This window comes from Xenopus laevis, chromosome 6L (genome assembly GCF_017654675.1).
Source record: "Xenopus laevis strain J_2021 chromosome 6L, Xenopus_laevis_v10.1, whole genome shotgun sequence".
Taxonomy (NCBI): Eukaryota; Metazoa; Chordata; class Amphibia; order Anura; family Pipidae; genus Xenopus; species Xenopus laevis.
The window spans coordinates 99,655,506-99,669,948 of NC_054381.1; the positions used below are offsets into that span (position 1 = coordinate 99,655,506).

Here is a 14,443-nt window from a genome sequence, read left to right on the forward strand (position 1 = left end):
ATTCTGGGAGCTGTAGTCCAGCAACATTGGGGTATGCAAGGTTAATAAACCATGATCCACAAAGCTACTGTGGTAGAATAAAAAAAGAAATGCAGGACCTGTTCATGATTTATTGTAAGTCAAATACCACAAGAAAATTAAAATACTCCATTTAATATTTGTATTTGCACTTAAAAAAAATGTCGAACACATCATCATGTAAAATGAAACATATCACTGATAAATTGCAACAGTGTGTACATATTATAGATTATGATGTGCCATGTGCAGTATAATGACTAGTGTGATGCCAGATTACTGATCTTACTGATCTATCCAACCACTCATGTGAGCAAAGACTAATAGTCCCTTAACTGTAAAATGTAAGGATATTTAAAGTGACCTTTATATACCATGACCTGCATAAAACCATTCTACCTTTCGTCTAGTCCCTGGACTTGGCTGAATCCAAGTGCCTGGTCAAACTGATTCTGAATCCAAAAACTCATATGACTTTTCACACAAACAGGAAAGTAAAAATATTTTTAACTACGCACTGCACGGGCAGTTCTCTTCCCCCCTTATTCCCCTAATTTACCTGCAAATTGGTATTCGGGCAAATCTTTCAAAAAGGATTCTGGATTAGGCCGAATCCTAAAAATATGTATTTGGTGCATCCCTAGTTATTAGAACAACATACTATTTTTTTATAAAATATCTGGTAATAAAGAGCATTTCTAGCAAGTCAAATCAATAATTTCCGGTGGAAAGCAACTGAAGCTACAAACATGATACAATATATATAGGGCAAAGCTTAGACTGTACCATAATGCATATGAACATTCTTATACAAAGCTTGTGCCAGTGGCAATGGAGGCTGGTTACATTCCGCAATAGATTTTTTTTGATTGCACTAAAGACATGATATATGACATAAACATCAACTCTGAACAATACTACAGGTGCAGTTTGTACAGTTCTCAACCCCTACCAAGACACAAGAGCTTGTTTTCCAATTTTAAACTTTCATAGCAAACACCATTGGAAATAACAGAAATAAAGATAACCTAAATTCATAATATTCCATGCTGTTTAAGTCAAATATGTCCCCATTACTTTAAGGTATTTGCAGACTGTATTATACATAAAATGAAGGCAGTTGGAGTCCCAGGACACATGACTGCTCAGGCATCTTTACATATTTACTTTTCAGAGTTTGTCGAGCACTATTTAAAAACATATTATCATGGTTTGAGTCACAAACCATATTAATGTGAACTCTGGGAAAGCAATGGTTCAATGTAAAATTATATTTAAGCAGTATATTATTGTGACCGGTAATATGAATATTAAAATCAGAAGTTCCTGCAAAAGAACCACTTCCAAACTTTGTGGCACCTCTAGCTACAGTTATGTCCCATCAGTAAACTATACATTTTGTGTTTCCTGCTTTATCTATTGCATTAGCTACTGCATTTAAAGGAGAACTAAACCATAAATATGAATATGGTTAAAAATGTCATATTTTATATACTGAACTTATTGCACCGGTCTAATGTTTCAGATTCTCAATAGCAGCAATGATCCAGGACTTCAAACTTGTCACAGGGGGTCACCATCTTGGAAAGTGTCTGTGACACTCACATGCTCAGTGGGCTCTGAGCAGCTGTTGAGAAGCTAAGCTTAGATGTTGTCACAAATTACCAAGCAGAAAATAAGATTGCCATGTAATATAAGATGATGCTACAGGGCTGCTTATTAAATTTTGATGCTAATTGCACTGGTTTCTGTGCTGCCATGTAGTTATTGTCTGTATTAATTACTAATCAGCCTTATATTGTGACATTTCTATTCTATGTGTACTGTATATTGTGAGTGGGTCCCTAAGCTCAGTGACAGCAGCACAGAGCATGTGCAGTGAATCAGCAGAAAAGAAGATGGGGAGCTACTGGGGCATATATGGAGACACAGATCTTTACTGCTAAAGGGCTGTGGTTGATTTGGGCTGGTACAGAAGCTCAAAACATAATGTACAGTAATCCGAGCTACTTCTTTAGTTAAGCTTTAGTTCTCCTTTAAGAAGACTTGTGGACCAAGAGGTTATTATACAATCCCCTTTTTCATATAATCACCTTTTTACATAGTTATCATATCCCCTTAAAGAGATACTGACACTGGAAATTAAACAATTTTTACATTTATCATAGTATTGGCTTTTTTACATTACCCATCTGACTCCCCATGCTCGTCTATGAGGGGGCTGCCATATTTTTGCAGCAAGAGTCCCTTAGTATTAGAAACTGTAACTGACAGGCTGAGATGGGACAGTCAGGTTGGCAAAACAGTCAGGTTTAGGAACATCAACTAAAAATTATTTACAAAAACAAACTTCTCAGCAAAAAACGATCAAAATGATCTATAGGTAACTTTTAATATACTTTCATATTTTAAAAAGTAGTTTTTTAGTGTCAGTATCATTTTAAGTGTTTCTTCTCCAGTGTAAATAGTCAGTCTAAGAATTCCGATACCCTTTATCAGCTTAGTTGCCCTTCTCTTTACCCTCTAATTTCAATAATGTCCCGTTTCAGCACTGGTGACCAAAACTGCACGGCATATTCTGAATAGTGTCTTACTATCACTATGTACAGTGGAAGAATAACCCCTTCCTCCTCCTCCCCCTTTAAATACAGTTCAAAACCTTGTTTGCCTTTGCAGCTGCTGCCTGGCATTGTTTGCTACAGCCAAGTTTATTATCTACAAGGAATTTAAGGCTAGTGCCACATGGGGGCAGAAAACCGCTAGCAGAAATCCGCTGGCTGATTTCTGCCCCACCGCGGGCAGGAGCCTCCTCTCTCTTCCTCATTGAATTGGCACGGCGAACAAACTTTGGTGGATTTCGGCTCAAAATGCAGAAACCCACCTGAGGAAGAGAGACAAAGAAAGAGGGAGAGAGAAGAGGCTGCTGCCAGTGGTAGGGCAGAAATCAGCCAGCAGACTTCTACTAATGGTATTCTGCCCCCATGTGGCCTTAGCCTAAGGTGATCTGCTGTCTACAACACTAGAATGCAACATGTAGCAACTATAGCAGTGAAGAGGTAGCTCTGCATTATTACTCCATGTCAAATATTTTACTTGTACTTCACTAAATGTAAATATAGTTGAGTGTGTGTAGATTTGTCTGTTGTAAGCAGGACATATTCCCATGTTAACACTGACACCTGCACAGAGTATATACTGGCTTACTACTGAAAAAGAAGATTTTTACAGAAGTTAGAAGATAAAGCTTACTTCAACGCCCCTAGAACAAATCCGTTATTGTGCAATAGCTGTCATTTTCTTCTTGCAACATCATGATACCAAATATGCCTCTACACAATGCAAACGCTCTTAAAGGGGTTGTTCACTTTCCAAACACTTTTTTCCAGTAAAGTTGTTTTCAGGTTATTCACCAGCATTTTTTCAAATGCTTTCCATTTTTTACTGTTTTTCCAAAACTGACACTTAAGGAGATACTGACACCAGAAGTTTAACATTTTTTTTTTACATATGTCATAACATTGTCTTTGCATGCTATCAGATCCCTCATGTTTCTCTTTGGGACAAAGATAAAGGATTCCTTGCCTCAACAAACCATTGCAGCATGTAAAATAAATTAAATAGTAATAAGATCTGCATGTCTGTTTAAATGTAAATGGTGGAAGGCTCAAGCTATCAATCCTATTGTTCGAATCACATGAGAAACAGCTCTGACCAAAACATGGGTAGTGAGTAACCTCTGCACAATAAAATACAGCAGTTTTCTTAGTATTGTGTTGTCCTAAAGGACAAAGAAAAAGTCCATACCCTATTTGAAACTGTGTATTAGCTTGCCTCTGCACAGGTTCCCCTTCCCCTCACAAAAGTGCCCCTCAATGCTGACCCCTGACCCCTTCCTGGTGTACACCAATCACTGTGCAGCAGTATGAACACCAGAAGCCTGGCTTCAAGGTTGCATGCTCCTGGTTGACGATTACTGATAACCATACACATGTCTTGGAAAAGTGATCGGTTAGCTATGTGATGAAATCCATGATAATTTTTCACCATTCTTTTTATGCTAAACAAAACAAAAGAAATAACTATGATGTGACTAAAATGTAATGCAATTCAGCAATTTTCAAGCAGAGACTATACATTTAAAAATAGTTATTAGAGAACTTTTATTTTTTTAATGATAGTATTTATGAAATTAAATACAGAGCTATTTTTAACTGATGGTATGAAGCAGCTGACAGAGGCACATTCTGGATTAAATAAACCATATTTTAAATTAACTTTTTTAGAGACTTGTCTTTTTTTTATCAGACACAAACAACCTGTAATAAAAATACCTGGCAGGGAAGCCCACCGTCTTCTTCGCTCCCTCTGCAATCTTTCTAGGCTTTCTTTGTCGCGACGTGTGACGTCAACGTGCATGGCATGAAAACTCTAATATTTAAAGGCACATCTTCCTGGTTGTCATTGCCCAAAGTAAAGGTCCTTCCTGGTTCCTGTGTGCTTTCTGTATTGATTCCTTGTGCTGATATTCTGTGTTTGACCCTTGCCTGTCCCTGACTTCACCATCCTGCTGCCCGAACTGACCCCTGCCTGTTTTTTGACCACTCTTCCGATTTTGGTACTGTGTTTGATTCTTCCTGGTGTCTGATCTTGGCCTGTGACCCCAACCTTGCTCCTGCTACCTGCCTTGGTACTGCTTTGCCCGTGTGGTTTGAACTGGCCTGTTCCTTACTTCGCTAACTTCTCCTTACACGTTCAGTTCCCGTGCTTGTCCAGAACTCTCTTCCTTGTTCTCCGTCCTGCAATAAGATCTGGCAGCATCTGAGTAGCGGAGGGCTTCACCCTAAGCCAAAGGAGGCTGCTATAGGCAGAAGAGCGAGCTGAGACTGGAACCTTGGAGTTAGTTCTGGGTTAGGGAAACATACGTTACACAACCCCATTTTTTTGTTGGGTTAAATGTAGAAATCATTCATCTCTAGAACAGGAGCAAAGTGCTGGCAAATTCTAACTAATCCACAGAGAGAGTTAAAAAAAAATTTTTTATCAGGTAAGGATTTGCTTGCACTGTAATAATATAACTGTTTCCTAAATCAACTGCATATATAGTGAATAAAGTACCCCCTATTGTAAAATATAAGGCTATTATAAGTTACCGAGGAGTTTCATGACCATATAAAAACACGAGGCCGAAGGCCGAGTGTTTTTATACAGGTCATGGAACTCCGAGGTAACTTCTAATATCCTTATATTTTACAATAGGGGGTACTTTATTTATTATAATACACAAGTTTCAGTGAGTCATGTGACAGAAATGACATCAGAACTCACCGTTTATAACTGATGACTTCAGAACTCACCGTTTATAAGGATATAATTTACAGGATATTCAAGGCTTTTGTGTATTATATATCTATATATACACAAATTATTGACTCTGTTGGAGGTATTTGAATTGTGATTAACGTAGCTAAAATTTGTAGCACGATGTAAGTGATTTAACAGGTATGGCTTAAGTGGTTTTAAGGTCGTTTTAACTTTATCACTAATTGAAGCACATAGCACTTTATAAAATAGAATCACTTTTAAGTAATTTATGAGGAAAATATTTTTAATGAGTATATAAAAGCACTATTGCTCAATTGCAGCCATACAAGGGGTTAATTTGCACACAATGTCACAGGCACAGTCATGTGATGTGGGTGGTAACTATTTAAAGTAATGATTGTGTATGATTGTGTACGATTACTTTCTCGAGAAAGGCCTTGGATAGGACTGAAACGTTAGACTGAAGTTCTGTAAATAAAGACCAATTTTATTCATCTATAAGTCCTGAGAGTGTGGATTCTTTTGGAGGTATTTTATATATACCACTCTAGAAGGATCCGTACTAACAGGTCTTTAAAAATGTATAAAAATATTTATTGCAAACAAATAGATGCAGATCCTTCTGGAGTGGTGTGGATTGTTTGCAGACCTTGCAGAACACTAATAAAATACTTTATATGCCTTTGAATGTGATTGTCTTTTATGGCAATGGTGTACAAGGAACTTGATTTTACATGGGGGCCTTGATTTATATTGAGAAATACACACAAGAAAGGTGTTTACTATATGTAACTGTTTTAATTGCTATTCTTAATGCGTGCATTAAGTGCATTGCATTTGCATTTGCATTTGCTGCACATTCAAATTAATACTGAAGAAGGAGCTTATAACTTAATGCAAAAATCTTTTCGTCCCCCAGATGCCCTGCTATAAATTTCAGATGAAATATACAGACACTGAAGAATAATTCAAACTCCAAATGATTAATGGTCAGGGTTTGCTGTAATGGCCCAGGTTTTCATTCTCAGTTTGTTTTTCAAATTGATGGCAGACTTGATTTGATAACCAATAACCAGGCTCCACAGAAACATTCTAAAGATAAATCACCACTACAGAAATCTAGAATTGAAGACATAATCAGTCTGGCACCTTCTTTATGCCCTCTCTTTTCTTCAATCAGATTAGCAAGAAGGACCACTCCCTGTCAATAAAGTGTAAAGGTGCTTTAGAATGTGTTTTGAATTGTTTGCTGCATGAATCATGCACCCACATGCTTGGATAATGATAAAAGTACAAGTGTTGGCTAAAGGAGGTCATACTTATGTTACGCATAAGTTACACATGTAAAAGTGCTTACTTACTCAATTCCTACACTCTAAGAGGAATATTTATTATGCTGTGTAAAACAAAATTCACAGAAAAAACTGTATAAAAAGCTGTGTAAAATATTGCATGGTGTATGTTATTTTACAGGTAAACAGCAGTGTAGGACCCCGCACACCCTATAGGAAATTAAGAGACGCCTGGTGCACGATGGTAGAGGCTCGGCAACCTCACGACAGGATACAAGTCAGTGACATCCAAAGGCACACAGGTCTACAGGAATTCTTCCAAAATTCTTTATTTACGGATTGCAAATGCAACGTTTCGGGGAACAGAAATCCCCTTTGTCAAGCATGCTTGACAAAGGGGATTTCTGTTCCCCGAAACGTTGCATTTGCAATCCGTAAATAAAGAATTTTGGAAGAATTCCTGTAGACCTGTGTGCCTTTGGATGTCACTGACTTGTATGTTATTTTACACCATGTGAACGCCAGATTTGCCGACATTATTGCCAATTGCTTCCGGCAGGAGTCACTCTAAAAAAAAAACGCATACAAATTTTACGCCATTTATTACACGGCAAAGCCTGGCGATGTGTGGTGTATTATCCCACCATTTCTTTACACAGCATAATAAATATGCCCCTATACCAGTGCTGAAAAATTCTGTACCATAATATTGACCATACACACCAATTCAGTCAATTTCCAGCTAAACTGCATGACTTGTGCACATGTAAGCCCCAAAAACATAAGTTCAGACTGACCAATCACCAATTTCAGTGCATGTAATTGATGTATCAATTAGTCCTGTCCAGAATTACAAAAGGTTTGCCTAGAAATTTGACTGACGTACAACAAAGTTACAATCGCAAAACAAAAGAAAATTTGCAAAATTAAAGGAAAATAAACAGTATTTATTTTCCAAAAGTTCTATAATGATTTTTACAAAGTGCTGTTACCAAAGGTAAAATACAAACAAAGTGCTTTAGTGCTTTGTTTTCTTTGCAAAATGAGAAGATGGATTCTACTGGCGTACCCCTCCCTTATGTGTTCCACCTGAGCATCCACTCTTGGGACCAGAAGTGACTTCATGTCTGACGCTGAGCACAGCTTCTTCAGACGCTGATTTCCTTTGACTGCTTGTTTCTTTATACTGCTTGAGTTGCCTTGGTTACTATTCACATTCTTTTGCACTTTAGGTTTTGTAAGCAATGTATTAATTGTACTGATTGAATGTGAACGTGCAGTATAAAGAGTCTTTTTTTGTAACCTGGTGCCTATATGAAGCTTATGGGTAAGGGGCTAAAAGAACATTTTATGGACCAAAAAAAGAATTTGAATAGTAACCATGGCAATGCAAGCAACATAAGGAAATGAAATCCGCCTCTGAAGAAGCTGTCCTCGGCGAAACCATCAGGGTTGATGTCACTTCCTTTCACAACAGTGAGTGAGCACACCGGCAGAATCCATCTTCTCGTATTGCAAAGGTTCACCTCCACAATTTGCTTTATAACACTAGAGAAAGTGACTGTTTGATGCGCTCTCAGAAATGTGACTTATTTTTAAAACCTTTTAAAAATAAAGGTGAATTACACTTTTGGTGCTGCTTTTTAATGTTTTTACAGAAAAAAGAAACACACTGGAATGGTACTGACATGCAGTTTTAATATCAGAAATCTTGTAAACTGCAATCCCACTAGACAGTGGAATGTCCACATGCTAAGCTTTATTTGTGAAGAAAGCACTAAAGCACTATGCATACCTCCCAACTGTCCCTTTTTTGGAGGGACAGTCCCTCTTTTGACAGCTCAACCCGCAGTCCCTCATTTGTACTGGAAAGTCCCTCTTTTCTATGCACTGAACAGCCAGAAAAAGAAACAAAGTTTCTCACTTAATTGGCTTTTAGCAGAGAGCCCAGAACACCTAACAGGTGCAAATAAGATACTTTGTAACAATTTTGAGACACAAAAACACAGTTTAGATAAGGAGAAATATTTTCAAACTTTCATAACCTGCCAAATTTTGTAAAACAAACATGGTAATTAGGGGGTGTGGCCACAGAAAGGGGCGTGGTCAAAAAAGATTGCTGCGCTATGTGCGGAAAAAAAGTTTTTGTCCCTCTTTTTAATTCCAAAATGTTGGGAGGTATGACTATGTTCTGTTTTATTTTACCTTCAGCACTACAGCACTTTAGAAACACAAAAAATCTGTGCATAGAATTTCTATGGTTGTGGCCTTGTTTGTACTGAATGTTTAACAATATTGAGTTAAATTCTGTTATTTGTTTTTTTTCCATAGCCTGTAGTGCTGATCTATATATTTATCTAGATCTAGCAATTTTACTAACTGGCCCAAGAGCTGATACAGGTATGGGACCTGTTATCCAGAATGCTCGAGACCTGAGGTTTTCCGGATAACGGATCTTGCCGTTATTTGAATCTTCATACCTTAAGTTTAAAAATCATGTAATCATTAAATAAACCCAATAGGCTGGTTTTGCTTCCAATAAGGATTCATTATATCTTATTTGGGATCAAGTACAAGTTACTGTTTAATTAGTACAGAGAAAAAGGAAATCATTTTTAAAAATTTGGATTATTTGGATAAAATGGAGTCTATGGTAGACAGCCTTTCCATAATTTGGAGCTTTTCTGGATAACAGGTTTCTGGACAACGGATCCCATATCATACCTGTACATCAAATAAGTGCAACAGCCAGCACAGCATATTGTAAGGCTGAGGGCACACAGATATTTGACTCTGCTGCTCTGCATTTTTTTTTTTTTTTTTTTTTTGAAGCGAAAGTGTATATACACGGAGTAGAGCGATAAAAGATTGGTCTAAAAATTGCGAAAGCAAGCATTTGTAGGGCAGCCTCTGCTTTGCGTACCTACACTGATGCGGAAGCTGTGATTTTCAGTACAAATAAATGGAGCTGCAGAAGGGAGTGGATCCAGTTCTCTCATCCTGCAAAAAAAATGCAGGTTAACAGCAGTGGTGCCAATGCTCTCTTTGAGGGCATTTAGTATTTTCATACAGTTACAGCTTCTTCAATTTTTCTATTCCTGTATTTGGGGTATCAGTTCAGACTTCCCCTTTCTGTATAATGTATTTGGGATGTGAGGTTATTGTTCTTGGAAGTGTAATGATCAACTACTCAGAAAGCTCAGCAGCACTTGAGAAAGGGTGGGATAAACAGAGACACCAAAATGTGATATTGTGTGGCAGAGGGGAGTCAATGGATTAAAATGTATTTTTAAAAATGCATAATAGACCTAATACCTCCAAAAATTGAGTTTACAAGTTCAAAAAAACGCTTGACCTGAATAAATAATTTCATAATAATAATTTTGCCAAGGACAACTGTCATAAAAAGCTCTACATGACCTTGCATGCTTTTTGGTGCTTAATAAATATCTGACTTAAAGTTATAATTTGAGTATGTTAGTTTTAGCGCAAAAAAAAATCCCCAAAACCCTCAAATCCTGGTAAAAACCCAAATTCGAACGTTGATAAATCAGCCCCTGAATATATAACCCCTTATAATCACACCCAACATCATGTATCTACAACAGAGATGTTTTTAAAGTAATTGTGAAATGTTCCTATTAAAAAAAGGAGAGGGGAATTATTGGGGTTTGTCAGCGTCACTTTAACTGTCATAATATAGATTATATACCCAGAACAGGTACTTGGGAAAGAATTCATAGTTTGTCATACATTTTCTTATCTGAAGCATGCTTTAATATACGTCTCTTGCCAAGCAGTGCAAACATGTTACAGGTACAAGCTGGTAGAAGGAAAAGACAGGCTATATTCTAGCTAATAATTAATATGCAAAGAGGAACCTCTTTAGAGTTCCCTCTTGCAATGTGCCCTTTCATTGCAACAACATTGTTAAACTGAACACACAGAGTAAACGGATTAAAGCAAATGAGGATGTCTAACGTAATTCCAAAGTATGTTTATATGAAATGATTGAAAGAATCTGGTTTCCAGCAGTTGGTTATAGCTATCTGCTCAAGCCTTGCGTCGATGTCACACAATCTGTTTATTCAGAGCTATCCAACTAGAGGCATGTGGGCCAGATGTGGCCCTCCAATAGATATTTATGGCCTTTAGAAGAGCTAAAATGATCTATTTGGATGACTATATTTAACAAAAATCAGGCCCACAAACACAAATTAATAACTGGTCCAATATATGGAAAAGAATATAAGAAAGAGTTTAAAAGAATGTTCCACAATTTTCCATCAAAGACATCTTTCAGGGTAACGGATATGCGCAGAGGGAGAGTAAAGAAACTAATTCTGCCTCTACCAGTTTATCAGGTTTAGCTCTGCACCTGTAACAAAGTGAAGCAGGCCTAAGGTGGCTGATATCGGGCTTAATCCGATCGTTGGCCCTAGGGCAATACAAGCATGGACTGCATCAACTATCTGATTCGGTTTGACTGCTTCAACAGGAAAATCAAACCTGCCTGATCAACATCTGAATGATTTTTGCCCAGATATTGGGTTTGGGTTTGCCTGGCCCTAGGGCCAAACCAGGGTCGGCTGGGACTATTGTCCAGGGCCCCCCTCCGCCCCCCTACTGTGACGCGCCGTCGCGCATGGCGCACCTGCGTGAATGGAGCCACACGCATGCGCAGATGGCACTGCGCGGCGACTAAAAAAACTTTTTTTGTAGAATGCTATCGGGAGAGGGGTTTGGCCTGGGGGGGCCCATTAAGGGTCGGGCACACCGGGTTTTTTCCCGGTGTCCCGCTCGGCCAAAAACAATCTGATTACTGCGAGCATGGACTGCATCAACTAAATGATAAGGTCTTCGATCCAACAAAGGAATTAAACCTTCCTGATCAACATCTGAATGATTTTTGTCCAGATATTGGGTTTTGGTGCACCTGTCAGAGGGTCCTATACACAGGCAGATAAATTGCTGGATTGGTCTAAAGGGCCCAAATTGGCAGATGATATCAAATGTGTATGACCAATTTAAGAACTTGAGAGAGGACTGGTGCTGTAGGATAACATATATAGAGTTGACTGAGATAGAGACATGAGGCCCATTTATCAACACAGAGCAAATTTGCACTACAGCAGTAACTCACAGCAACCAATCAATGATTAAATGTCTTCAGGCATTGGTTGTCATGGGTTACTGTCCTGGTACAAATTTAGCCCAGTGTTGAGAAGGCCCATTGGCTGTTGATGAACTACTTTGGCAATCAAAGGGGAAGGGACACCACAGAGACTTTTCCCATGGGTCTGCCACTAGTTATGATACATATGACCCTAATTCAGTGATCTGAGCTTTCCAGCATTGCTTTCATTGGGCTTCGGGTGTACTTTTTTGCCTTACAATTGCCAGTCAGGGTTGTCCAACTTTGTGCCCTTCAGTTGTTGTTAGACCAGTTCAACAATGTCAGAAAGGTCATGACTGGACTTGTATCACTAAATATGTCAATGAAGCAAGAATAAAAGCCCTCCTCCCAGTCTTTTTTAAATCATTGTATTCCTTTGAACACATAAGTGCCATTATTCTTTCCACCTATGTCTATTTGCATTGCTGATTTTCTGCCTTGATAGTAGCACCAACATCAAACTATGAGGAACTCACCACATGCAATTCATTAACAGACGCCTACACCCACACCTCTCTACACGCCTCCCACCAGCACTCTCAGAGCAAAACTGTCTGCTATAGGTGTAGGGGCAGTTTTTCTACATTCTTTCTTTAGCTTCTGTCATTGAGCTGCAAATGATGTAATCAAGAGAAATACAAACAAAAAGGCCTATAGTCGACACCCTTGTAGGTCTGTGCAGTACAGGTGCAGCCTGTAACTTTATACACCAGAATAAATTCTGCCTATATAACGATACAATAATATACTATACACTGCTTACAAGAATACAAAAATGGTTGTGAGACCACCCTAACAGTAATGGCACATGGGACTGTTTCAGGCGCCCCCCTTTATTAGTAGCCCAAAAACTCACCATTAAAGCTCCCATATACTTAAACTGCATTCACCTGCCTGGCATGAAAATACATTTTCAGACAGCTATCACCTAACAAGCACTGAGACAACACAATTCAGATATGGAATCCATTTTCTGGAAACCCAGTACCCAGAAAGCTCCAAATGATGGGAACGCCATAGACTCCATTTTAAACAAATTATTCTAATTTTAAAAAAAAAATCCTTTTTCTCTGTAATAATAAAACAGTACCCTGCACTGTGTACTTGAGTCCCAACTAAGATATAATTAACCCTTATTGGATACAAAACAAACCTATTGGGTTTAATTAATATTTAAATGCTTTTTAGTAGACTTGAGGCATGGAGATCCAAATTACAGAAAGATGCCTTATTCGGAATACGGCAAGTCCCGAGCGTTCTGGATAATAGATCCCATGCCTGTAATATGACATCAGAAAATGCTATAGGGCTGTGTAATACAGATACTGCATCCAATACAGGTAAAGGCAGAAACTCAAATGAGTAAACAAACTTGTAGCCAGCTTAAACCTGATACTTTAGTGTAATTTCAGAAAAAGGCTGGTTTTAGTAAGATTTAGGGACTGATGTACTAACAGGTGCTAAAGTGTGCCAATGCAGTTACTCACAAAAGCCAATTAGATGTTTACTTTAACTTTAGAATTTGTAGAAGACTGAGGAGAACTATTTGCTATTGCTAACTGCACCTATGTTAGTAAATCAGCTCCATGGTTCCCATTAAACCATCAAACCTGAAGATAAACACATGGAGCAGGCCGGACAGACAGTATAATACAAGTAGGCAGTTGCACAGGGATGTGAGGTTCTGACAGCCACCAGCTCTTCCTCAGTTACGACTCCCAGTAACTTCCAATACCTGCAAGAAGATTTGGGAGTTGTTGTAGCTGAACACTAGCAGCATACATGCCAGTAGGCTGGACACCATACCATTAGCACAAGAACAAAAGTTACAATGTAGCTGCAAGCTCAATAAAAGCAAGCGTTGGCTTGGTTGCTACGGTTACTGCACATGTTTACCAGAAGTACGTGACTAAACACTGGCATATCACATTACGGAGTAAAATAAATGACTGAGGAAACAAAGTCGCACCAGGGCAGGTACAAGTTCGGTGCCCGCTGTCTCTGGACCAAGCATCAGCAAATTGAAAGGAACAGGCACAAAAACGCAGAAAATCAAAGCAAAGCTCCCTGACCTGATCCAGAGGAGTATGTAGCAGTTGGCTGATAGGCTGAAGCAGCGCGGAGCCTGTGGGTTGAGGAGTTACTACGTTTCCAGAGGCTGCCCCCATCCTGCATCTTGCTGAGTGACAGACAGGCTGCCAGTCTAGGGATCGGACACCACCGGCAACATGTGCCTCCTACACCCAGGAAACCAAGCCCGCCCACTCCAAGCACACTGTCCAATCACAAGTAAGCAGGACGGCTGGCGGCTCACACCCAGGGAACAGACATTGTCAGGCGGCTGTTAGTAAGTGAAAGGAGTAGACTCCGCCTGACAGTTTAGGTTGGGGTTGAGGCGGGCAGGATTTGGGCGTTCTCTTCTTTGTGAGTATTAGATGCCCAACTTGTTCTCTCTGCCCCGCCTGTACAGCATCCTAATGTATTGCCTCCATAGTGTTCTGTCTGGGGCACGGAGTGAGGAACTGCCCTTCACACTACATGCTCCAAACTTCCTGGCCCAATAGTGTTACAGCAATTTTGGACAAGTCATAGGAAAAAAACGTTTTTGAAACAAGCTCAGTGCCCCTTAAAGGGA

At 39.0% G+C, this 14,443-nt stretch overlaps 1 protein-coding gene across 3 annotated transcripts in view; it reads right to left on the reverse strand.

The window, feature by feature from the left end:
• mboat1.L (membrane bound O-acyltransferase domain containing 1 L homeolog) overlaps positions 1-14,104 on the reverse strand; it is a 44,259-nt gene extending 30,155 nt beyond the window's left edge. Inside the window, exons 1-2 of one of the 3 annotated variants that reach the window (XM_041566315.1) lie at positions 13,881-14,023; positions 9,556-9,632 (exon numbers count right to left, since the gene is read on the reverse strand). Coding sequence is in view for 1 of the 3 variants with exons in the window: in XM_041566314.1 (XP_041422248.1) it covers positions 13,881-13,976 (96 nt within the window). In the remaining 2 variants the exon portion in view is untranslated. Of the gene's footprint in view, positions 1-4,349; positions 5,033-9,555; positions 9,633-13,880 lie in introns of those variants that run through there. The other 2 variants (XM_041566314.1, XM_041566316.1) reach the window with 2 other exon arrangements.
• Positions 14,105-14,443: the final 339 nt, after the last annotated feature.